Below are 26,328 nucleotides of genomic sequence, written 5' to 3'. Positions count from 1 at the left end.
GTGAATTCAGTGTATCTTCCAATAATTTTTCAAATAATACAACATTCTGTGGCCAACTTTTATCAATTATCATTCCTAGATTGCTGTTGGTAACATATGCAATCTTTGTCGTCTATAGTGAATGTATTTGAAACAAATTTTAGATCTATGCACATTTTATCGGTACAAATGTATACAGTATATACATTGTATTGTATTTTATGTATGTATGTATGTATGTATGTATGTATGTATGCATGTATGTATGTATGTATGTATTATTATTATTAGTAGTAGTAGTAGTAGTATTAGTATTAGTATTAGTATTATTATTATTTTCAATCGCTGTTTCAGTATTCTCAATTTCTCCTTACTGGCAGCTTTTTTCCCTGGTTTGATTGCTTTGGCCTGAATCTTCCATGTTACGTGAAATGATCAGAGGGGAGCAGCAAAGTGTCTGACGGCAATCGGGTGAGAATAATCATTGTGAATGCTGCACGAATTAAGGATTGTATCTTGGGATGCTTTAACAGTATTTGTTGCAACGGTTTTGTTGTATGTATTTCCGATGTAAAGTCAAATATACAAGAGCAACATCTTGGGTGATATTCAGGCCGCGGCCCTGTGAAAATATAAAATTGTAGCTCGTCGCTACTTTGATGATGCCTGTTTGTGATGCTCTGTCATCAGTTAGCGTTCGTATCTCAAATAAGCTTAGTACGGCCAGTAGCTACATTTTTGGATATAACTAGCGTAAACTGACTTGCTGGTTATTCCGTAGAGTCTGACTTTCTCAAAAATAACAGACTGAAATACCCGTGACATCCCGCAGTTATAAGGAAAATGCTACACCGGCTTGCTACACATCTATAGCAGATGCAAACATAGATTTTAATGTCCACAGCTGGCTAGCTGTAACCTTGGTCGTGTTAAATTGGACTTATGTGTATTACGTTGTCGTAAAAACTGTTCTTACCGCGAATCCCACTTGTTTACATTCTGGACAGATGTGAATGTAAAGTGAATCTATCGTTGTTTTCGTCGCAGCACTTATTATACACAAGCAATATGGGACGCGCTGTTCTAAAATTTATTCTTACGACCAACGGTGCCTGAAACGACAAATGTAGAAATGTTATCACGGCGGGGCAGAATTATATGGACAAATACAATCTTTGGGGGGAGGGGAGACTATATGCTGTAACTGCATTTACATCAAACCTACGATGCATCAAAAAAGCTTCTTCACGGTATCTCACTGGATGCATATCAATGCTAAAATAGAGGATGGCTTAAGCATGCATCAGGCGCAAGGTGATGATGCGAGCTACTGTTGCATGATTTGACAGCATTGTATGTCTTCGATAAAGTTCATTTAAGATGGCCAGCGTAGCTCCATACTTCGAAACACACGTCTGGTATACATCAAACGACAGTCTGACCTATTTTTATCACTAGAGCTTATATAACTTAAATTGTGCCCTGGTGACAGATTGTTGCCCTGGCTGTCTAAAGCTGCTTATAATATCTTAGAAGATAAACATTTTGCTGAACTAGTTGCACACTCCTCACTACAACGCAGTTCGTGTGACTTTCTGCTAACGTTATAGGCGACAGTATGCTTCCGTGAGAGGTACGTTTGATATTGTTTTGCCCATGGTAGGTGTGTTACTAATGCTAATACGACACAACTTCTCTGAGAGTCGCTGGTGTTTCTATAAATTTGGTACAACTGGGCGAATGCTGAATGGCTTTTCCACACTATAGAGAAATGACCTACAGTACTGGGTATTGAATGCTTCTGAAACCGATTTTTGAAATATGTGACAGTCTGCGATCTGGTCTTAAATGGTCTAATTCTAATAATAATAAGAATCTGTATAATATACATAATGTATATAAAATGTAACATGATTGCACTAGCACTATAACTCGTATGTTTTGGAGCATGGATGAATGGTCAGACCTTTTTTTCAGAGATAAACAAAGATGTTTTTTTATTTTTATTTTGTCGCATATACCGAAGTGACCTGCCTTGTTTGCGTTATGTTCCTTTTAAGTGTAGGTGTGCACTTAATCCAGAAGAAATTATGTCCATCTCCACTACATTTATAGGAGTTTGATAGTAATCATACTGTGTGCTTAATGCAATCATACCTCACCATGCATTTTGCCATTTTCCTTGTCATTAGCAGAAGAAATATGCTGCATTTAACAGTTTCCTCAAAGTAGGAGAATTATACCCTCAAATCCATTTGCTACTTAAAGCCATATATCCTCAATCTTCCCTTTGCATGTACCGTGGCACTTAAGTTGATGATTTAGGATTGTATAATAACTGCAATTGGTTGTAACACTAATGACATGGTATCATTAGACTCTTTGCCTCTCTTTTGTATGCACTTTTGTAAGTCTGGTTTAAAGTGTAGACTGCTAAATGTCTAAATGAAATTACAGTGAATTACAGTGTGGCGCACACAATTGGACAGTCTGGGAATGGTGTGAATGAACCTATGAATTGTGTGTGGTATGCTAGCTTAGATCTCAAGGGGATCCTCTGCATTGGAGTGCTAGCAATGCATTTCTGAAGTTAGACCATAAGGTCATTTTTGGAAATCCTTCAAGACCTCCAGAATGCACAGTGGGGCACTTCCCACACAAAGAAAAACAAGGTTTCTTATCCCTCGTTCCCATGCAATGCGAGCATGGGTATTAGGTCTGTCTGGACTGCAAAGGATGTGCAAAGCTGCTTTTGCACAGTTCTTGTTTTGATGAGGAAATTCCTCATTTGGAGTAATTTTATATATTCTGTGCTTGCTTTTGCTTTAGACTTCCTTCTCACGACTTTTAATCAAGTAATTATGTAAATTAAGTTCATTTCTAAATGAATCTATAGCAGTGATGTCCAACTTTCCCAGCTTTCTGAGCCCACAAAATGTCTCGCTTAATATGAAAATATAGCCTAAGTGCTGTAACCCACCCATCATTAAAATGCAGTCTGTATGTTCAAATCTGGAGTTAAAATGCAGTGTGTTCCACAAGGCCAACTTGAGGCTGACTGGCTACTTTTATCCCTGAGTTGTCATAGGCTAATAAACCAAAAAATCTCCTTGTCATGTTATTGACATAAGCTCCAGTAGTCGCAAGACATTTTAACAGCAGGACAAAAATTAAAAAACAGAAAAGCACAAATTTGATTCCTGAATAGTCAAGAATGTGAAATGATTCATCCAGAAATGTTAAAGACGGTGAATGTTGTTGGACTGTCGTGGCAGACAGGAATCCTCAGTGTTGCGTGGAAGTCGGTAACAGTGCCTTTGGAGTGGCAGACCGGGGTGGTTTTCCCCATCTTTAAGAAAGGGTACTGGAGGGTGTGTTCCAGTTATCGGGGAATCACACGCCTCAGCCTGCTCAGGAAAGTCTGTGCCAAGGTGCGGGAAAGAAGGCTACGACCCATAGTCAAACCCTAGATTCAAGAGGAACAATTCAGGTTTCATCCAGGCCGCGAAACGGACCAGCTTTTTACCTTCTCTCGGATATTTGAGGGGGCATGGTAATTTGCCTGTCCAGGCTACGTGTGTTTTTCTGGATGAGACCAAGGACGCATGATCCAGAGCAACAAACATTTTCATTTTAATCACAGATCATCAAGGGATTCTTTGTACTGCTGATCACATGTTACAACTTCAGGCAGCTATTCAACAGAACTGCATAAGAAATAACCTTATTTTCCATTGCCAAATTCGGGTTATGAGGTTAAGGTTATATTTAAGCTGTTTTGCCCTGCTGCAGTAGCAGCTTGTCTGGGTTATTGTCATTGCGTCTTTGTGAGAAGCTGGAATATTTTGATTTATTTTTTCATTTTAATTAGAAATGGGTTATGCTGTAATTCCAGTCCTTTGGTTTATAATGGGTGTGCTCATCTAAGGAATGCAGTAACTGCATTCAAATATGATCCATACTTAGAGTTTTTACTGGATAGTATGCAAACAGTTTTAAACATCTCACTGTGTTGCCTTCATCAGTGAAAAGATGTAAAGATCAGTCTTGTATTCCTAACTTTACAGCATTACCACAGGTGTAGAACCTAATTCGATGGAAGCAATGACACAAGACTGACATCAGCAAAAAACTAGTTTGACATCTCATGCTGCCATATCATTGCTGGATTTTCTGCCAAGTTCAAACTTTGTATGTCATCAATGCATAGCGCCAGATGCTGCTGGTGGAAATTTGCCGAGACATTTAATTCATATCTTAAAGGGATGGTTCACTTTCTGGGGATTTAATGTATGTTCTCTATTGATCCAGAAAGGTATTTCACACACTATTTTAGGCTATCTAGAGAAGCTTATGACTACTGCCATGCTTTAGGCTGGCAGGTATAATGGCATTCAGGCTAAAACAAGAAAATACACACAACTGCTTGTAACTCCCAAGTAGGCTAGTTTGTACAGTGAAGCTATGATTCCATAGGTTATGTGTATGAATATTACACCATTTTTCTTAAAAAATGGCAAAACATTATTTTATTTGGAATTGTTTACAATGGTGCACATAACCTGAAACTGCCACACTCAAGGAAGTACAGTATAAAAACAAATACTTATGTTTACAATTATGAATAAATGTTTTACAATTGAGCTATAGGCTATATCATAATTAGACCTATAGCATCTAGAAATATAGCATTGCTGTACAAGCTGCATTGGAGTTTATTTCATTGCTTTAGACCATAAACGTCCATTCCGTCAGAAAATTTATTTTAAAACCCCTTCAAGTGAACTATCCCATTAGACTCTAGACTCTAGACTCTGCCTTCTGGATCATCTTAGTGGATGTGTATCAGCACAGTGATTGGGACATGGTGAGATACCTTTGATACATTTTGATAAATGTATGGCTTCCTGGCACTTACTGCAACGGGCAGGACATTCACCAGTTTCCAGGATAAATTCTTGGTCACTGAAGCATCACCCAGTTGATAAAAAAATAAAAAAATAAATAAATCCCCCTGCTCCAAAAAGTGAACTATCCCATTAACTAAAAGCACTGGATGCAGAACTGAATCATGTACAAATGTAGACTGCTTTCAAAAAGTTATGTTACTGTTCATAGTTTCATTGGGCCCAGAACCATGTTTGAAAAATTATGCACCCAGGGTACATTAATAAATGAACAGATAAGCCCTGAACATCCTGGGCCCTGCACAAAAGGATTAGGCTGCTGTGAGTGCTAAGCACTGAGAGGATCAGGGAGTGTGAAATTTGTCACCTTCTTTCATGTCATATTGGGACCCCGTCTTGCTAATGGTATGTTGCGTAATTCAGTGGTAGCACAGTCTTAGAACTTCTTGGAAGCCGTCTCTTCAGTTTGACAGGAGCCCCATGCCAATGCTTTATTTGAGTGACTTTCCTGTATATGTTTTTCCCTCTCTGCAGACAGTGAGGACTAGCTGTCGGTTAACATTACATTTCATTGTTGCACAACCTTCAAGACAATGATCTCATTGTTGCCAGTAGCCATATTACCCTGTAACCTGTCATATGGCAGAAGATGGAGGGGGCTGGGCTTTGTTAACACTTGCATGAGAGATTCTTGGAAAACAAGGCTGCCGTCTTGTGCTGTTTGTGCGTATGCAACAGTCTAGACTCTGCCTTCTGGATCATCTTAGTGGATGTGTATCAGCACAGTGACTGGGACAAGGTGAGATACCTTTGATACATTTTGATAAATGTATGGCTTCCTGGCACTTACTGCAACGGGCAGGGCATTCACCAGTTTCCAGGATGAATTCTTACTGAAGCATCACCCAGTTGATTAAAATAAATAAATAAATAAATCCCCCTGCTCCAAAACAGCTGGTGTGTGATTACTTTTACTATGGAATAATGTCTGATAGGCATCGCCCAGATTTTTCATGAGAAGCCTTCGTTTTGTCGGTATTGTTCCGTCAGTGCCAATGCCTGAGAGTTCTGTTTCCATGACAACTGCAGGTGCGTGGCCAGCGTCCTGCCCCAGCCCTGCCCAGCCATGGACGCCTGTGCCCGAATCAGAGGGGTCCCACTGAAGACACGTGCCTCCATTAGGAAAGAGGTTAGTTGATTTTGATTACATTGCACTATATTTATTAACTATTCATAATTATTATTAACTATTAATTATTAAAATTTAAATACGCAATAAATTTTATTAATTAAAACATTTTATTAGGCTACTGTTATGTCCGCAGAAGAGTGTTTCTGATCTGTCGAAAAGGTGGTTGGGGGTTTTTTGTTATTATGGTGAGTATTATTTAGTCATCAACTGGTCTTCTTTGGCCTACCAGGACCTTGTGATTACTGAGCTCACCAGTTCTCTCTTTGTTCGCGATGATGTTCTAAAATTGTGGAGAAAGTCTTTGTCTCAAACAATATGGAGCTCACTGTGCTTAGCTAGCTCAGCTCATATTTTCAGTGTTAAACAAGTATGCTTATAATCCATTTCAGTTTCTGCAATCACAAGTTGATATTGTTTTTTTTTTTCTTTTGCAAAATTGAGTATGCTGCCCCAGGGTTGCGTGCACACCTCAACTGTGATGTTGCTCAGAAACCGATCTGTCCAGTATTGCTATCGAAACATGCCATCTTCCTGCTGTGTAGAATGCAGACCTCAGCAGTCTGTGACATAAGCAGCACAATAATGGCAAACAGTGCATATTTGGCATGACAGAGGTTTCCACTTCTACTGAATACAAACGTAGGGGCTGGGTCTTACTAGCAAGCTAGCCACTAAAGAAAGAAAGTTTAGGTTTATTACTTGCATGCTTAAGTTCTACTGAAAAGAAAATGCACATTGCTGTTGTGTAGAACATTTCAAGGGTTTAACATCAGTGAATTTATTTTTACTGAAAACAATGTCAGACCTCTATAGGGAATGCTTAATATCCTCCAGATTCACCTGAGACACAGCTGAAGAACATGCAAATTACCCGCCTATTGTCATTTTTAAATGTGAAAGGGTAGTGGTGTACCCAAATTGTACCTTTTGCAGTATTTCTGGTCAGAGATTGCTTTGCCAAGCCACGCTGAGAGTGAATCAGTTACGCCTTGATCTGTTAAATGAGGTCAATGTTGTTTTGTGGTGGAAGTCCCACCACAGCAGCGCCCTTCCTGGGAATCGAACCTGCAAATTTTAGGCTACAATCCCAAACATTATCATATAAAAGCAACAAATATAAACTTGGGAAGGAAAAATATGTTTTTTTTAAAGTTCAGTGGCTTGTCTAAAGCACTTTCCCGCAAAAAATGAACTAATGAGGCAATCAAAACAAGCATATGAAGAAGAGTTCCCTAACCATTACACCATACTGCCGCCCTTTAATTCAATATTTCAAGGTAATTCCATAATTAATTGACTCCCGGGTCTGGTATGCAATGAATTTTAATAACCTTTGATAACCTCTCTCTGTTTGCTTCCTTCTGTTGGTTAGACCATCCAGGAGAGCTCCACACTCAGTCTGAAGAACCTTGTGAAGAGCAGAAAACAGCTGTGTAATGTGGTGCTGGACCTGCCGATCAGAGAGACGGTGTCTGTAACTGAGGTGTGTATTTCCATACCGCAGTAATGAATTAACTTAAGAGCTGCTAATGGCTAATGCTGTTCCAGTGTGGGAAGGGCTCCACGTTCTTACAGTAAACCCACATCTGCTGTAGCTGATAGCCTAACAGGGAGGTGCGTAATTGGAAGTTCTGTCGCTCAGGGAAGGACTTGCATGTGATTGCTGTTGTTGGGACGATTGCATCTCATCATGCACCAGTAACCTTTCTGGGCAATCGGGCACCCACAGTCTACCTGCACAGGCTACAAGTGGCGCCCTGTGACGCTGTGTGTGCGTGAGCTTAACTGGTCGAGTGAAGAGAAGCAGCAGCTGACATCTTGTGTTTTGGAGGAGAGTGCAGCAGTGACCCAAACTGACAGAGCAGATTGCAGCATTGTGTGTGCGTGTTTGTGCGTTTGTATGCATTTGCGTGTACGTGTGTGTGTGTGTGTGATTTTACCATGGTTTTAGGTGTTTTTTTATTTTTTATTTTATTACCTTCTGAGTCATTGATTGTGTTGTTAAAATGACATATTTGTGTTGTTCTTTGGCCAAATTCTTCTGATTGTTATTTTAACTTTTATTCTGAACACACCTTTTTTTCCACCCTTAGATTCATTTTGTGTGTTTACCCAGTCATTCTCTTGGAGACAGTGCCACACTACAGGTCAGTGCTTGTCTTCAAATATTTAATATTTCAAAATTGCATTGCACAAAGTTTATGTAAATAAAATTTTTAGAAATCTTCAGCATTCCCAATAAAAGTAATCTTTGTGGCTTATCATGCTTGTGACACATTTTGAGCAAATATATATATATATATATATATATATTTGGAATTTTTCTAAACTCTGTAATGCTGTAAAAAGCTAAATTAATTGTGTCTGATGCGCTGTGTAAAGGCTGTGGCAGCTGCCCCAGGTGATGTGATTGAGCTGCTCAGATCACTACATGTCCCCAGCCTGAGAGACGAAGAGCTGCTGCTGCTCAAAGACTCTAAGAATCTCCTGGAGAAAAAAGACAGTAGTTCACAGGTAAGATATAGAATTATCAACGTTTTTATTTACAGTAATGGTATGCGCTCTTTGTAATTGCTATATGTTCTGTTAGTGTAATTGTGTTTAGAGTATTTTCAGTTGTTTCTTTTCTTCACCACTTGTAATTGCTGCATTATCATTGAAGTCACTTAATTCATTTTCCTGCATGATTTTGTCTGGCTCTTCTGTTTGGTATGTTTTTGTGACTGCAGAGTGTAGCCCTTTGGTAAGATAAGATTCACAATCCCTGTAAATTGGCAAAGTAACATTGGACATAGCAAGGCTTTTTTATGTATGCACTTTCTGTCTTGTCTCCAAAGACAATGGTGGTGAATTATAAATCCTATAGAGACTCAGTAACTACTCTGGATCAGTTCAGGGCATGATTTTCTTGTGACTGCATGTTGAAGTGCACATCAAACAAGCACAAACAGAATGACTATGGGCTCTGTTGCATTTATGGTTAAGTTTAAGATTAAAATTTATTGCTCTAAAAATACTTAATGGCACAGTAAGGATGTGTTGAGTATGTAGTGAGAAACACTAAAATACTAAAAGATGAGGTTAATAAAACATAATAATGTCAATAATTCAGGTGATGCGCTAAATCCCTTGTGCCTTAAAGCAATGTGTGGAACCCAACCCTTAGTCTCATATGCACGTGAAAACCCCCCCTCCTGCAGTGCTTTCTCTAACCTGAATTTAATTTCTTAATAAATCAGCACACCTTGGTTCCTTTGCATTGGTTGACTATGGTCATGTCCTCTCTTTTTGCTCCAGAATGGTTGGTTGAAAGCCATCTGTATACTGCGGTTCTCCCACACTCCTCAGAATAGTGTCAACACTACACTGGGTCTACTGGCCAGGTACACTGCCGGTGTGAAGTACGCCATAGAGCTGCAGTCTGTACAGAAGGCTGCACCTGACACCTGCCAATCCGAAGACGATGATACCAACCAGTCGGTCTCCTCCATCGAGGATGACTTTGTCACTGCTTTTGAGCACTTGGAGGAAGATGAGACCACAGATTACCCATGTAGGTTGTTTCTCTGAATGTTTGGTTAAATTGGTAATGTTTGAGTTGATTTCCAGGCCCCAGCTAAGATTACATTACAGTTTACCCATAACATGGAGATGGACTTTAAAATGATTTTCTTATTGTTGTGACTAGATGGCAGTGAAATATGAATGCCCCATTAAATGTTGGCTTATATTTATTGCCAAGCACTACATCACTTTTGATCATACTGCAAACTAAATGTTTTGTTTTCAGCTATCAGTTCAAAGCCTGAAATAGTTAATTTTCAAAAAGAAACAAGTGTTATAAGCTAAAGCAGGCCAGCCTAATGTTTGTAGAATGTTAATCATAATTAAATTAATGTGTTATTTAAATACCCCTGTGTCTCATTATTTTTAGCTTCTGGTCCCTACTGTCAACATAACCGGCGTGACGTGGCCTCTCAGACTGTCCCCTCCCACCGCAAAGACAAGTCGGGTTCACGGGTCATCATCCGCTCTCTCTCCAAGAAGGCCTCAGCCAAAAAGACAACCCCTCCTGAAGTATCGGTTTCTGTACAGAGCTCGGCAGTAGGATGGTCCACAGGTTCAGGGAGCCAGTGGAGCTTCTACACACCAAGCAGTCCTGAGAAAGGCCGTCTCACCTCCACCTCCCTTACGGAGTCTGACGAGTCCAATTGCTCGAGTCCTAGCCCCATTATCTTCTTGGATGAAGTAGGTTATCAAAAAAGTCTGAGAGCAAAGCTCGACATTCCTAAAATCCCTGTCCTCAAGGATGGGGTAGAAGACTCGGATTCAGAAGTGAGTGAGTTTTTCGATAGTTTTGACCAGTTTGATGACCTGGAACAAGTTCTGGAGAACACCTCCAAGGCTAAGTTGCACAAGGATATAACGCCTACTGGCCAGACGCATAAAAAGAAGCTTTCAGAGGACCGAGGCTCAAAATATGTATCCAGAGGCAGTTCAGCTAAAGCTATGAATCCACAGAAATTTGACCATCCAGTCCTCCCCGCCAACATAAGGAAACCCACTCCACTAAAACCAGGATTGGCAAGCGGTACCCACTCTGAAGTCCCTGATTCCCCGCGGCAAGTGCGAGCCTCTGGTGAGGAGAATGGAGCTCTCTTCAGTCCGGTCAGATCGTCTGCTTTTAGCCCTCTAGGAGAGGGTGGTTCTTTGGAGTGTTTTTGGAAGGCAGACGGAGATACCACAGAACTGCGCAAGCCTCAGGACCTCTGTGCGCTGTATAAGACGTATTCGGATTTTGCAAGCAGTATGTCGAAGGAAATCCTTGCCTCAGTCTGTGGGTACTCATCGCCTGTTGACATGAACATCAACAAGAACCTGAGTTGCGTTTGTCATAAAGAATTTCAGAACGTCAGTGGCCACCTCATGAAACTTTCTGACATACAGGAGACAGTTACGATATCCAAATCACAGAAATCGCAAACACTGACAGATGGAATACAGAAGTTTGCTACGGACTTGGTGGAAAGGAGCCTAGGGAGTGCCTTCCGAGATCTACAGAAAGGGGTGTCCTCTTGCACTACTACACTTTGCCATCTAGCTGCAAGGTTAACTTCCTCAGTGTTTCAAATGGCCTTTCATGAGATAGGCATGAGGCGTGCATATGTTTTAAAAGAACGTGCAGTAAATGGTTTAGCTGGCTTCTTAGTCGGGGAAGCCATGTCTGAGGCACTGAAAGAGTTCTGCATTGTGAGGAAGCAAATCTTCAACAACACTGTTGCCCAGTTTGCGGCAGACCTTGCAGAGGAGCTGGTCTTCGAAGGGATCATGGAGGTCTGCCAGTTCTCATACCCGTCCACACCCTCGACTTCATGTGACTGGTCTTTTGAGCAAGAGGAAGAGGTTGTTTCATCGTATGCCTCGGACCTCTCAGAATCTGTACTCCAGGAGGCATTCATTGAGCTGTCTCAAGCGGAGGTTACCTTCACAACACAGGCGGCCATTAGCGTGTCTCTGGACAACATACATTATGTCAGCGCTGAGGATTCCAATCCGTCTACAATGACATGTGATGCTGCTACAAATTACTTGGAATTGCCAGGCACATCTGAACTGGCCGGTGCACCGGAAAACCGGTGCACCATGAGAAAAGCTTTGTACTGCATGTCTGGAGTTGCCAGTTGTGTGCCAGTACCTGTGGCAGGGAAAGGCATTTCCCAGTTTCAGAATCCAGCAGATGTTTGTCATTTTAAATCCAGTGTTAGCCACACCTCACAAACTAGTCCCAAGAAAAGCAACTGCTCTGAACTGGGAGTAGTGACAACATCAGCACTGGACAAATCCACAGCAACTCAGACAGACTTGCTGCTGGCTACTGCGCAAGGCAATAGGGCAAATGGTGAAATGCGTGCCAATGATGAAGAAACAGTCTTTGCTAACGATGAGAATGTTTATGAAGCTACATCATCCAGGAAGAGTAATTTTCAGAACTTCTCTGGAAACATGGTCGACTTGATTGTGAATGAAGCATATGACCTCATGGCCACTTCCAAAGTGAAGAAGACAGTGGGGGACTGTGCTGACTATTTGAGCAAGAAAATAGGAAGTTGCATGCCCTCATCACGGCAGGTTGAGTCTCAGGATCTCGTCAATGAAGGTATAGTGAAGTCTGCCACCACGCATACAGCTGTACAAGGAAATACTGACACCTCAGCCCCCGGAAATGAATGTCTTCTAAGTGACAGTGTAGAGAAAGTGGATCTAAGGACAGTACTTGAGAAGAATACTTCTGGTGTATACGTTATGCTGGATGAACACAGTTCAGTATCAGACAAGCTAACAGATGCTGCCTACCTGCAGGAGAAAGATAGTGTTACTGATCAGAGCTCCCACTTTCCCTCACAGCCTTCCTGTAATAAAGATGCTCGTGAGAATGTATGGCAGTTAAGAGATGCAGCGCTTGAGACGCGTCCTTCATCAGTGAAGGATACTTTGGAAGTGCCAGATATCCAAATGGCAGGGCGAGGTGACAGGAAAACGGTTCCAGAAGAGGCACTCAGTAGCACCGGGAGAAAATGGAGTGGAACTCCAGGCACTCCTCCATCCACCCCACTGCAGCAGCCTCCGCCTATGTCTCAGGAGAAACAAATCAAGCAGTTCTCAAAGAAGCTGAAAGGGAAGCTTGCAAAGGAATTTTCTCCAGCTACGCCGCCATCTACCCCACAGTACCAGCCTCCCGCTGGACCCCTTGAAGCTGGAGCTGACTCGGAGAAGAAAGACTTCATGCTGAAGCTTATGAGGTCCCTTTCAGAGGAAGCATGTAGGAATGAGGATGAGGAATACGGAAGAGATGGTAGGGGCCAATCCAGAATTCGGGCTGGAGACTGCCGGCCAGAGCAAAACCTTCCTGTAGAAAGCGACTATAAAATCATGCAGAAGGGAGCTCTTCGGTATGCAGAGCGCCTTGCTTTCCACATTGTTTCTATGGCTACTGAAATGGACACCTTGAGTTTGGAAGAAGGGGGGAAGTTGAATGACAAGGAAGGTAAAGCCAACCTCCCTGTGCACAGTGCTCGGTTCTCACAAGAAACCTTAAATTCTTTATGGACCTATGCCGGGGAAATAGCAGGGGAGGTCATCAATGATGTAAAGAAGATGATGACGACTTCTACTCAGCATGGACGCAAAGCCTGGAAGGATAGCCAAGATGACTCTGCTGAAAGTCACTCACAGGTGGACCACAGAGAATGTAGATTAAATAACATAGCTGACCAGTGGTCCAGCGATCTTGTCACTTCAGTTCTCAACCTCCAGGGTTCCGGGTCAAGTGGGCTGTCATCCAAGTTCCCTAGTTGTGAAAGTGTGACTGATGAATATGCCGGGTACCTCATCAGGGTTCTGAAGAGGGAAGGGGGCAGCAGGGAGCTCATTTTGGATCAGTACGCCAGCCGACTTGCTTATAGATCTGTTAAGTCGGGACTAGCACACGCCACAAGGAAGCTCAAGCAGAAGTCCAGTCCGAGGCTTCAGTCTTTCAAGAGATTTCATCATGACGGCACCAGTGAGGTCTGGAGAAGACCAGCTCTGGAGACACCCTTTACAGACACACAGGCTGACCAGTGTACATGTCAGAAGGCCAGAGATGTAAGCAGTGGGGAATATATTGAACTTGTTAACTTTGCAGAGTCTTTGGCTTACAACATCACATGTGATGTGACAAGAAAGCTCAGACTGTCCTCTGTTCGTATGCCCAAATCGCTAACTGATTCCTGCCTGTACAAAAAGGCCAAGCCAGGAGATGTGCCAGATAGGCTTATCAAAACCTCATGTTCATGTTCCTTCCTGCCTTATATGGAGAAATACAAACAATATCACAGCACCGGCAGTTTGAATGATGGGACTTATAGCGATAGTGTCGTGCAAGTCATTGAACGCTATGCCAGGAAGATTGTTGACGATACTTTAGAGGTGACACTGGCAACGGCAGGCCATCCTGTTTTAGAGGACAGGATAAGGATGAGCAGAAATTTGTACGCCGAAAGAGCCTGTCGCTACTGTACTGTCAGGGAGCGTCCGTTTTTAAGCAGCGTGGGCCGGCATTACTTCCAGGAAGTTCACAGGAAAAGAGGGCGGGGCTGTGAAGTGTCGACTGTAAGCTGCTGTAGCCAGGCAAGGTCTTGCAGTCTTGAAATTCCAAAGATTCACATTGACTTGGATAAGAGGGAGGTGTTTGCCGAAGAAGTGGTGTCCTCTGCGATTGAGAAAGCGAAGAGGGAGCTGAGCAGCACTAGCCTGAATGCGGACAGTGGGATTGGGCATGATGGCGCAAGCTTTGCTGAGAGCCTAACCACAGATATAATGGCATCTGCTATATCGAACATTTGCCGGGCCGTCAGCGTCAGGTAAAACCTGTTTTATGTAAAATGACTTTACCTCAAAGCGAAACTTTCATTATAAGTAATTGCTGATGAGTGATTTGTGTCCCAGAAGAAAAAAAATAGAAGTTTGTTTTTTTTGTCTAATATATAGTAGTCATGTAAAAGTGGAAAGAGGTGTCTTGGTTATTCAGGAACCCTCTACCAAGCTTCCCCACCCCCCCTTCTGAAAAAATTCTTGGCACTTCCCCCGGTCACTGTTACTGGATTCCCCACAAACAGAACACAGGAGGGAATATGACCAAAAAGCCAAAAGCGTAAAACTTCTTTGCAGCAAGTGAAGGAACTGACTTTGTAGAAAGCAGCTCATATTATTGACTGCACTGTGATGCTGGCATTAATTGTTGGTTCATGCTGGAATGTCTTCTGTTTCTAATTCTTTGAGTCTGTGTATCCAAGTCAAGTTCTCTTTACAAGGGCAAATGAAGTCTTGTTGCTAAGTGGTGCCACGTGCTTCCTGTGCCCTAGCCCGCCTGGGAGGGAGCGGACAAACACGTCCGAGTCTGCGGTGAGCCAGCAGCTGAGCGCAGGGGAGGACAGCATCGGCAGCTGGTCCAACCTGAGCTTTGAGGACGAGCACCCGGATGAAAGCAGCAGCTTTTTACATCTGAGCGACAGGTAGACAAGCCAGACGTGTAGCACGGCTTACGTAGCAGCGCGCTAGCTGCTGATTTGGAACCGGGTTATAGTCCTCATAATCCATCCTTACCCTTTGCATAAGATGTTCCATTATTTATCATCTGAGAAAGCTGCTGTAGGTGACGGGTGCAGTGTGTCCTTTGGGTTGGTTAGGATAAAATGATGAACATTCCTTGCAAGATCCTGCAGTTGTTTATTAACGGTACACCTCTTCTTTCTTTAATTCACCCTGTTTTTTCTTGCGCACACCTTTTCACCAGTGTGGCTCTAACTCTTATTGAGGTAGACTGCTGGAATGAATGAACTGGGCATATTGTTTTAGAAGACCTTTTGGGAACCTTTTTTTAGTCATGCTGTACCTTTGCCAGGGACTTCCTGTGAGAGTAAGAAGTGTTACTAATGTCATTTTCAATTCATTGTTCAGCTCACGTTCAGGGAGAGTGGAGAAAGTAAAAACGTTTGTTCATGACTTGTGTTAGTCTGTTGTTTTTAGTACAGGTGTGATTCTATCATAGACCATTTATACAATTTGTTATCATATCAGGGAAATATTGGTGTGTTTTGGTTTTTAGAAATCCTACAGCATGAGGAGACTAAGTCAGCCTGCTTGTTATCCATGGACACACTGCAGCTAGCCAGTGCTTGGAAATGACCACCAATTTTACTGACATTTTATGTATGAAATTAAAATAACTGATTTGTGGCCAAAATATGTCACGGTACATTCTCAATTTAATGTAAAACTCCGAAGAAGATTTAATCTTTATCTCTTCATGTAAACCATGGAGAAAATTAATGTGAAATGCAGGTAGTAATTTACCCAGACACTAAAAGGCTTTGGGGCAGAACAACTGGAGCTTTTGGTGTTCTAGGCAACGAAATGGGGCAGAAATATGGAAGGTTTCCCACTGAAACTGGCCAGTTTCCAGAGGAAGTCTACTCCTTATTTGACTTCAGTATTTGTAAATTCCAGAAAAAGAAGCACATTTTCTCTTCCCCTTTCAGTGGTGTATTGCAGCTTTTGAAAAATGACAGATATAGCTAAATCTGTACAGATTAATTTATTCTCTTGAGCGCTACCTACACACAAGGTGATAAATGATTTTTGCCAGACCTCAGTGTTTTATCTTTTGTAGCATGCAGACAACATTTAGCTTTTATGTAGAGGTTAAATAGCTAGCAGTATTGTTGAAGGCAGTGTTAATGTACCATGCTAAGTCCTCATCTTCTCTCCTGGCAGTAATGGGAACAGCAGTAGCTGGAGCAGTCTGGGGTTAGAGGGGGAGGTTTGTGAGGATCCCTTATCACTCTCCCCATCTGACAGGTTGGTGCGGTTCAGGAGACAGTCAGTGTGGGTGTGGTGTTCCATTGAAATACACTGAAATACAAGTGTTTTCTTTTCCACCTCACACATAAACGTAAACTTGTACGCATGCAGACACACACACACACATACACTCACTCAAACACACACACATTAGGGGCGACATAGCTCAGGAGGTAAGACCGATTGTCTGGCAGTCGGAGGGTTGCCGGTTCAAACCCCGCCCTGGGCATGTCGAAGTGTCCTTGAGCAAGACACCTAACCCCTAACTGCTCTGGCGAATGAGAGGCATCAATTGTAAAGCGCTTTGGATAAAAGCGCTATATAAATGCAGTCCATTTATCATTTACCATTTACACATGCATAATGCCAAATCCGATTGATAAGTAGTGTATAGAATTCAGTTCACAAAGACCTGGGCCCAAATACTTTACATATTTGAAATATATATTGTATGTTCTTGAAATCAAGTTTTTTTTATTTATTTTTTTTACATTTTTTGGTATCTGTGGGAATTCTACTTTGTCTAAAGCAGGGCTGTCAAACGTAATCCCACGAGGGCCATAGTGTCTGCGGGTTTTTTTGTTTTGCTTTCAATCAGTTGCCTATTAAGGCCTTGAGAACAAGGTGTTCATTAGCCAATCAGTTACTTAAATGAAACATTTGTACTGAGAACACCCCATAAACCAGCGGACACTGCGGCCCTCCAGGGCTGGAGTTTGACACCTGTGGTCTAAAGGGTTAAAGCTTTTTAAATTGTTAATAACTCTCTCACACGCACACATACTTGTTAGGCTAAATCTGATTGATTGGTTGTTCTAAAATGCAAAACCTTTTAGTCTTTCAATGTAAATAGATGACTCATTCACTGTGCTTTTCAAATGCATACCTGTTATATTAACAGATAATTTAGTTTGGCTACAGAAATATAACTGCAAGATGACCAACTTATGACTGTTCATATTGTTATTAGATTTTAAATATGTTTGTGAGTGTATATTTGCATTTATGTAAATGTTTTATTTGTAATCAAACAATTCACATGTGGTTAAAGTGCAGGTACATTTGTACATTTTTCTTTCACCATTTATAAATTACAGCACTTTTTATACACAGTCCCCCCCCCTATTTCAGGGCACTATAATGTTTGGGACGCACTACTTCACAGGTGTTTCTGATTAGTCTGGTGTGTTCGCTTCCTTCCGTAGAGCAGGTATAAGAGAGCTTTTAGTATCTAGTCTTGATTTTTGGGTTTTGATTGCCTTTGGAGTCTGTTTGCTATTTGTCAGCATAAGGACCAGAGTTGTGACAATGAAAGTCTAGGAAGTTGAGGCTGAGAAATAAAAATAAAACACCTGATTTGAATCCAATTGAACTTGCATTTCAAATGCTGAAGAGAAAACTTTAGGCAACTAGCCTCTGATACAAGCAGGAGCTGAAGATGGCCGCAGTACAGGCCTGGCAGGGCATCACTGGAGGAGATAGTCAGCGCCTGGCGATGTCTAGATGTCACAGACTTCAAGTCGTCATTGCATGCAAAGGACAGGCTACAAAATACTAAACATTACTACTTTCATTTAAATAACATTAATATGTCTCTCACATTATGCTGCCCCTGAAATGGGGGGCTATGTATAAAAAGTGCTATAGTTTCTACATGGTGAAATTAAAATGTATAAAATTGTGGAGTACAGAGCCAAATCAAGAAAAAATGTCTTTGTCCGAAACATTGTCAAGTTCACCATATTCAGTATATACATTTTTGGGACCAAAAGTACCTAGCTGTGTCTAGCACTGCACTGTATATTAAGATTAGTAATTCAGCTATTTAGACATGCAAATTCTCACTATTAAACTAATTAATAAGCTAACATGCTAGCCAGTAATCGTTATCCTTAAAGTCCCTGTAATACTTGGCATTAGACTGGGCATTCTCGGAACTCTGTTCAGAAAATAACTATTTAACTTCAGGGCTTTTATCAAATCCACACAGTTCACAGATGGTGTGCACATGTCACTTATTGGCTGAAATTTACAATGACGCCTATTCCTTACTGGAAATAGAATTGGAGTCTCTGATCGGTTGAAACTGATGCATTTATCCTGAAGCTCTTTGAATTGGCTCCTTTCTAGACACTACCTACCTGTGAACGTATAGGTTGCGCACTCACAAAGGCATCTTCACTTTGTCCATCATAAGGGAGTTTTCTACTCATTTTATTATCCAGAAGTCTAACATTAGAACTCCAGCCTGCCCTGCTCTGCAAATGTGCAGTAAATAACTTTATCAGATTTTTGATAAAGAAAACTGCATAAACATGTCTTTGACTGGCAGCATTATACTTTTTTAAAAAAAATTTTAATTTTAAAGATGGACAAGAATAAAATGCTTTTTTGTACGTCAACATTATGGAATTTGTAAATGGAATTTCTGTTTGAGCTCGAATGGTGAATGGTGGTTACAAGAATTGTTTTGGAAGGTGGGTGGGATTATGTTTTTCACTCATTCATTCCAAGGGTTTTTTTTTTGTGAAGAGTGTTGCTTAAAATATAGCTGCACTACATGCTGCATAAGTTTCTGATGAGTCTGCATTCTCTCTCTATCATTCATTCTCTTCCAAATTAAAATTCAGAATGCTTTATTGGCATGACAAGATGCATCATATGTTGCCAAAGCACAGAAAAAGAACATGTCCAACTCTCTCACTCATCTCTGGAGCAGGTTGATGTGTGGCATGGCATGCTGGGAGATGTAGTTCTGCTGTCTTTCCATTTCTTCCATTTTATCCTGATTAACTTCTTGCATGTATTTGGTTTTATTCTCTGCCCTGTTAACATATTCTCTTTGATGTTTTGTGATTCCAAATTCTATTTTTTTCTGTTGTGGTAGCAATGGCACAGAGGACAAAGAGCTGGAGGCCAAGGCGCACCTAGATGGTAATTATTTCAATTCCATATTTGCAGGTGAAGCTAAAGAAAACAAAGCTGACAGGACTAAAAGCAAGTTATTCCTTAGATGGAAGCAAGAAATGCTATATTTTTCAAGGCAAATGTTTGTTTGATTTATTGACCTGCCAGCTTATTATAATTACTTTAAAAAAAAAATATGAACACAAATAAAAAAGCAAGATCTCTTTTTCAAGGTGTTTTACATTTTAAATCTTATGTATTTTTTAATTTTATGCTGTCTCTTTTTAGCATTGCTAACTCGTATTTTTTCATGTTCATTCCAATGTGTTGGAACTGTGTTCTCTGTTCCCTCCGTTTTGCCAAGCATACTGTATGAAAAACATTGAGTAAATAAATATTGAATAGAACCCTCCTGGAGCACAGTATCCTCGTTGGAGTACTGGGGCATTTTTAAATTATTTTATTTTTTTCTATGTGTAATGACCGCACCCTGACAGCATCTTGGTCCATGTTCCCTGTCTCAGGGCCTCCCCGTGTGGAGACCAGGCCCCTCCACCCAGAGCGAGGGCTGCTGGTGGTCACCACACACCTGGAGGAACCGGCCCCAGACCCACAGGTGAGCGTGGTACTGCAGTGGATCGCAGCCTCCCTGTCCAACCTTCCCTTGATGCAGCTGGGCCAGTCACCTGACAAGGAGCTTCAGCTGGTGAGTGCATACATCATTGGTCCTTGTCCTTAAGAGCTGCAGTGTCTTTTTTTTTTTTTTTTCTTTAAACTCAGAATGTATTTGACCAATTAATGCAGTTGAATACGCAGTTAAAGGGAGAGTTCACTTGTTTACTATGTGGACTATATTAATTCAGTTTTAGTGTTTGTTTTTTTATTGTCAAAAAAGTTTTTGTGTGGATATTTTAGATGCTTAAAGAAGCTTCCGGTGACTTGCCAGCTTTTTAATGACTGGTATTGGGAATATTGGGGGTTTGGGATCTAAAGCAGGAAAATACACTCAAGAGCTCCACAGCAGTTTATACAGCAACATTATGCTTCCAGGAGCTATACTAATTAATGCATTTATTCACAATTATATATATTAAAATCCATTTTACGCAATTTTGTGCAAATACTTATTTCCTTCTCAGTTCTCAAGAGGTGTTTACTCCCACGGACCAGACCAGTTTTGATTAAGGTGCAGCTGGCCTGGCCCAGGGGTGGCCTACCACACCACCTGTGTTGTTGCATGACTAATGGTAGCCAAGCTACTTACAAAGCTGAAGCTACAACTATGAATCAGAAGACAGTTTCAGCTGCACTGTCAGTGTACCGGATCTGAATCGGTCTCTGCTGAGAGGGGAAGAATGAAAACCAGACGTGCTGTTAGCGTTGAGCGCCAGATTTGACTATCGCTTTCCCTGAACTGTCCGCTAGCGCAGCGGTGCATGCTGGCTTTAATTAGGTTCAGGTGACTTCCTGACATGGCTGACCCAGCTGCATGCCTGTGTTCCTCCTGCAGCTACCGGCTGTGCTTCAGAAGGTGAAGGAGAAGGAGTGGAGGGTGGGGGAGCTCCTGCAGGCCCTCCTCCGGTACTGCGAGGAGGTGGAACCGGGCGTGGAGCCAGACCGGCACGGTGGGCAGCCCTTCTTCCAGTGGTTGCTGGAGCAAGCGTAGATCCCTGCATCTAAACTCCCTCTAGGTAGTGAAGTCTTAAGGTTGCCATTAACTACAAAACTCCCTATTACTGCGCAGCAATGTGTTGTCTCTCTGCCTAAAACAGGGGTGCGCAACCCCCTTCCTTGAGGGCCGAGTCTCTTCCTGGATTTCGTGTAACCTGGCTGTAGTAGAGTAACACAATGTGCTGTAATGTTGATGCGCTCTGCCCAGAATTCAGTGTTTCTGGCACGTGATGTCTTTTTCTTGCCTTCGTTTCAGCTTCTGCCAGTAATTATTTAATTAGCCCAACCATTTAGATGACCTTACATCTTTAGTTATATTTCTTAATGAGTTAATGAATGACAGCTAAAAAAAAGGATGACTGCTGTCCCTATATGAAATGTTATACTGTGATCTAACCTTTGAGTGAACCAGCGTTGGTCTGTAATTAAATAATGAAGTTTGTAGAAGTTGGTATGTAATTCAAATGCAGGAATTGCACCCCAGGAATGGGGTTCCCTGAGGCCTATTTGGTGGAATGTGTTTAGTCTCGTGCACTGCTTGGGGGTGGATCCCCCCCCCCCACTAGGGGGAGCCGTAAATTAATCTGCTGTCCACTCTTGATGTTGCAAACAGTATGCTTTTGACTTCAAGTCGCGTTGTTGTGTGGTCATGGCTTTTGTTCTTGCTGTTTTTCATTTGTAACGTTTGTGTACAGTACGTATCCACATCCCATCTGTGTGCGATCATCTGTGCACTGTGTTTTCAAGTCCTGGTCATGTGACATGAAAGAAAGGAGGCACCGCCTCATGAGAGAGCGTTTCTGTCAGGGAATCCCCATCCCTTAAAGGAAAACTGTTACCATTATATACCTCTCTTCTCCTGGCCTGGATTCCACATGGTCAGGAGCCAATCCCAGAAACTACTAGTACTCCCAAAACCGTCTTGCGTGTTCGTGAAATTTTACATAACTGAAGGACTGTATTAGTTACACTAAGCAAGCATTATGTAGACTTACATTTCAATTACACTGTAAGCTTTTTTTTAAGCAAAGTAATCTAGATTTTGATATATGGGCTCAGGCTATGTTTAGAAAATGGAGCTGGTTTTCTTTTAGTTGTGTTCATGTGATGTTGAGTCTTACTGTCCAGAGCCTTTGTCTGAGCCTACATAACACCAGTATGAAACGGATTCAAAATTCTGGCCACTAAGTACCATTTATTTCAGTGGATTATTTATCAAATGCCGCCATCATAATAGCGGTGCTTAGATTACTGTGTAAAATATAGGCACATTTCTTTGTCACTTAACAAACCATTGTTTACAGCGCAAACATAATGCAGGCTAGAAAAAACCTCTTGACTGTGTTCATTCTATATTTATTGAAGTTTTTTCATGTTATGGGTTTTCTGATTTTATGTGTGATGAAGGATTTATAGATGTTTCTGATGGCCTACCAGTATTACAGTGGCTGGTGTTGTGGTGATTGGCTGTTTGTGGTCTAAAGCAAGAAAACACACTAAAAGTAACTCCAAAGCAGCTTGTATAGACATGCTGTGTCTCCAACGGTTGTACATGCATATACTAACAAATTATACTTCAAAAAATTGTTTAATATTATTTTTAGTTGCAACTATTATTCATAGCACATGGAACCTAAGCTGCACTCAAGGAATGAAGTACTGGCAGATTTGAGTTGATTTATTTGGGTTACTTGAAGTCTATTTTCCACAATTAAACAAGACTCCCAATACTCTTTTATTAGCCATTGTAAAGCCAGCAGTTTGTCAGAATTTTTTGTAATTGTCCAACGTATTCTTCATCATGCACAAACACTTAGCCAATTGAATACATACACTAAAACTAAAATAATATTTAAAAAACCCTAGAAAGTGAACTATCCCCTTTCAATCAAAAACGCAAAAACTAAGCTTCTCTTCTGTCATATATACAATGATAAAAATCAATTAGTTTTTTTTAAGAAACTGTCTGAGAAATGGTAGGTAACTGACATCGTATAGTAAGAAAATGCCCAAACAAAATTGGGGCTGTGGAGTGTAGCTCTAGTTTTGCAATACTGAGAATTTCTTACATCTTCAGTGGAGACCTTGGAGAACTGAAATCAGTAACCAATTCATGCCCTAGAAAAAGGTGAGGCGAGTGAACTTTATAATCAACTATTTAACTGATTAATTAAGCACTGAGTAATAATGAAAAATTCACATATAGGGTCAAAATTATTATTATTATTATTATTATTATTAATAATAATAATAATAATAATAATAATAATAATACTAATAATAATAATAATTTAATTGAATTATATCCTGACCAATGAAATCAGTGTGGTCTCAAGTGCTGAAAGCATGGACAGCTGGTCACTTAAATCAAATCATTTGTGTCGTGATTATAAGATTTTACTCGTACAAAGCTCATGTCCGTATGTCCCAAAGCAGCATAATGTTCAGCAAGGCACAAACTTGTTATACGTGTAAAATACCTCAAATTGTATATGATGAACTCTCTCTCTAAATAAGGTTAGGAAAGACAGCATCAAATAATTGTGTGGTCACTGTATCACAGAGAAGTAGAGTAAAATCTGTCAGTATAAGCTATTGGTAAGGGTGTAAGCTAGTAGCAAAAAGGCACTGTACTGTACACCTTGGGTTGGTATGTGTTTGATTTTGAGGAAGCTGCTGTTATGCCTTTGACCCAGGTGTGTTTTCCTAAGTTTTACCAGTAAAAGTCCAGCTTGTGTTAAGTGTAAGTCTTTATTCTCGATGAATAAGGAACTGCTAGGTAAAATTTTTGAAAAGAAGTATTTGTAATTTGCACTGGTAAATGCACAAGTATTTTCTGCACGCCACAGCAATTCCCTTGCTCAACGGCAGCCATTGATTGGTTCTCAGCAAATTGAGCCACTTGTGGTATTAATACCATCACTAGACAGCTGTGATGTGTCAGTTTGTGCTTTCTCACACAGGGAACCGCCCTTACATGGTGTCATGTTTTTAAAGTGTAATATGATTTAACCTGGCTTATGTTCAGACAAAGTTAAACTGCATAGTCCATGAAGAAACCAACGCCAGAACAGTATCTGAACATTTCACCTGCCTTAATAAAACCAAGGATAGTTAACCAGTTGTTAAATAGTGGTTCAGTTATGCATGCTTCCTCTGGGTATTATTGTCAGTGGTGTTTATCATTATCAGTTATTCTTCAAAGCCACACAAATATCTGTGGGACGGCCATAACAAAGAGAATCACATGCAAGTTATTTGCAAGCACATGGACAAGGAAAGCTGCCAAAATGTTTTACTTTAACTGATATTCAAACAGGTCTACATAAAAACACAGAGTTTATGAAAATATTGTGTTGAACCCAGGGCAAGTTTGATGACTAAATGGTAATAGCGCTCTGGTAGTGACAAAGTAAGACTGCACATTAATGGAAGTATATTAGAAGAATTAATGAAAAGCTATTTTTGATGGTAATGATATTGTGATATGATGGTTTTTTTGAATCAGCCAAATGAACGGAGTTGTTCTCTTACAGTATGTGTGGAGGTGTTTGCATTCACTTTATTTCATGTACATTCACGTGCATCCCTTTCATTCAAAAATGACCCAATGCTATTTCATGTTATTTAAAAACCGAATGTGTTATATAGATCTGGCTCAGTAGTTAAAAGAATAGTTATATTTTGTTACTTGTGCAGTGTTAGTTATATTCATCCAGTTACACATTGTAGGCAAACAACATGTACTGTATACTGACATATATTTTTCTTGCTTACTGTATTTGTATAATCTTGCCAAATAAAATATTTAATGATTTGTGTAAGTTATAACTGTGAGTGCACTACCTGTCCCTTAGTGATATTTCTCATTAGTTTACATAATATAAGCTTGAAGCACTATATTTGCAAATTGTGAAAGCTGTGGCTAAAAATAAAGCATTTTTTTCATGTGTACAGTACTGTTATTTTTCATTGTGTGTTTGTTTGACCCCATTACTAACAGATCTCTGGTCCAGAAATGAAACGAAATTCACTAGGTTAATCACAAGCCATGAAAGCAAAAGAAGTTGATTCCATTATAAGAAACACTATAACTCTGTAGTAACAATATAACACTCAACTCATAATTTCAATTGCATGAATTGCAGTTGAAAAGCACCAAGTCATTTTCTCCAACTGCAAACTGAATTCTGAATGCAGTGAACAAAAACATATTATCACTGCCCCCTTGAGGAGACTAATGCAGATGACAGATGCAGTCTACTCCTGTGGTCCTTCTGTATTTACTTTTACAGCAATTGGCAGATACTTTCATCCAGAGAGACTTCACATCTACATTTTAGCAACTTCCTTTGCTTTCTAATATCTTCTGTATTTGTATTGTATTATTTGACATTATTCTTACAGTGATTTATTGATATCTTCAGTTGGTATTATATATTCATTTATGTAGGTTTCCATGGATGCACATCTTTAAAAAATTAATTAAACATACTCAGAATACTGAGACCATAACACTGTGACAAGACTAGCTATTGCCAAGCTTTACGCCACATATGTCTGCCAGGCCATGAATTAAGAAGGACCATGCTGGCGCTAGATCTGTGATTTTACTAGCTCAAGCCAGGCATTTTTATTACCCTGTGAATAAGTAACTGGCCCAGTTAATTCATTGTGGAAAAACTCCAAAATTGCATATCAAAGTCAAACCTGTAGGCATTAGTAAGACCTCACCAACTTCAGACCTCACCAAGTGTTTCTACAGACAAATACGACAGAGGAATCCATTGTCGTTTAACGAGACGTTATTATCTGCTCTACCTAGTTACTGGTGTGAATTTACTGTTACTGTTTGCGGGAGTGTTTATGCAACAGAGATGAAGAAGGAGAATAATTGAATCTTTGCAGTGACACAGGGACTGAAAAATGTGCCAGCAATTCGTCTGGCAGAAAACAAGAGGATCCTTGGAGGTACTCTGTAACAAAGAGTGCGTTCATTAATGTAGTCGTAAAAGAAAACATGAGGCACAGTGTTTCTAACAAGGGCTTTCCAGCTGTAAAAACAAGACTAATGTAATGCACGTGAAGGGAATTCTTCTGGAGGAAATGCAAAGGCATGTCCCTGAATTATCCCTGAAAGGTGTTGCCCTCCACTAGGCTGTCTTAGTCCGGCCTCACCCAGAATATCTCCCTGGTGTTTGCCTATGATTCAGCTCTGGTGACTTCATGGATGATGTCACTTACCCTGCAACCTTTAACAAAATTTTATGT

The 26,328-nt window shown here is 40.7% G+C and overlaps 1 protein-coding gene across 3 annotated transcripts; it reads left to right on the top strand.

Annotated features, from left to right (window-relative positions):
* The first annotated feature begins 367 nt into the window (after nt 1–367).
* LOC135250512 (A-kinase anchor protein 11-like) lies at nt 368–25,011 on the top strand. 3 transcript variants are annotated; one of them, XM_064326845.1, is made up of 12 exons: nt 368–450; nt 5,976–6,075; nt 7,451–7,561; nt 8,172–8,225; nt 8,461–8,592; nt 9,376–9,631; nt 10,013–14,480; nt 14,982–15,131; nt 16,393–16,476; nt 19,367–19,413; nt 19,911–20,092; nt 20,897–25,011. In XM_064326845.1, exons 2-12 carry the CDS (start codon nt 6,013–6,015, stop codon nt 21,050–21,052), a joined length of 5,703 nt encoding a protein of 1,900 aa, XP_064182915.1. In that variant the 5' UTR covers nt 368–450; nt 5,976–6,012; the 3' UTR covers nt 21,053–25,011. The 3 variants fall into 3 exon arrangements, with proteins under 3 accessions (XP_064182915.1, XP_064182918.1, XP_064182917.1); XM_064326847.1 differs by lacking the exon at nt 368–450 and adding an exon at nt 1,095–1,612; XM_064326848.1 differs by lacking the exon at nt 16,393–16,476.
* Nucleotides 25,012–26,328: the final 1,317 nt, after the last annotated feature.

The sequence above is a fragment of the Anguilla rostrata genome, chromosome 3 (genome assembly GCF_018555375.3).
Source record: "Anguilla rostrata isolate EN2019 chromosome 3, ASM1855537v3, whole genome shotgun sequence".
Lineage (NCBI taxonomy): Eukaryota > Metazoa > Chordata > Actinopteri > Anguilliformes > Anguillidae > Anguilla > Anguilla rostrata.
The sequence above is the reverse complement of the archived record's forward strand: the minus strand, read 5'-3'. Positions and strand labels throughout refer to the sequence as shown.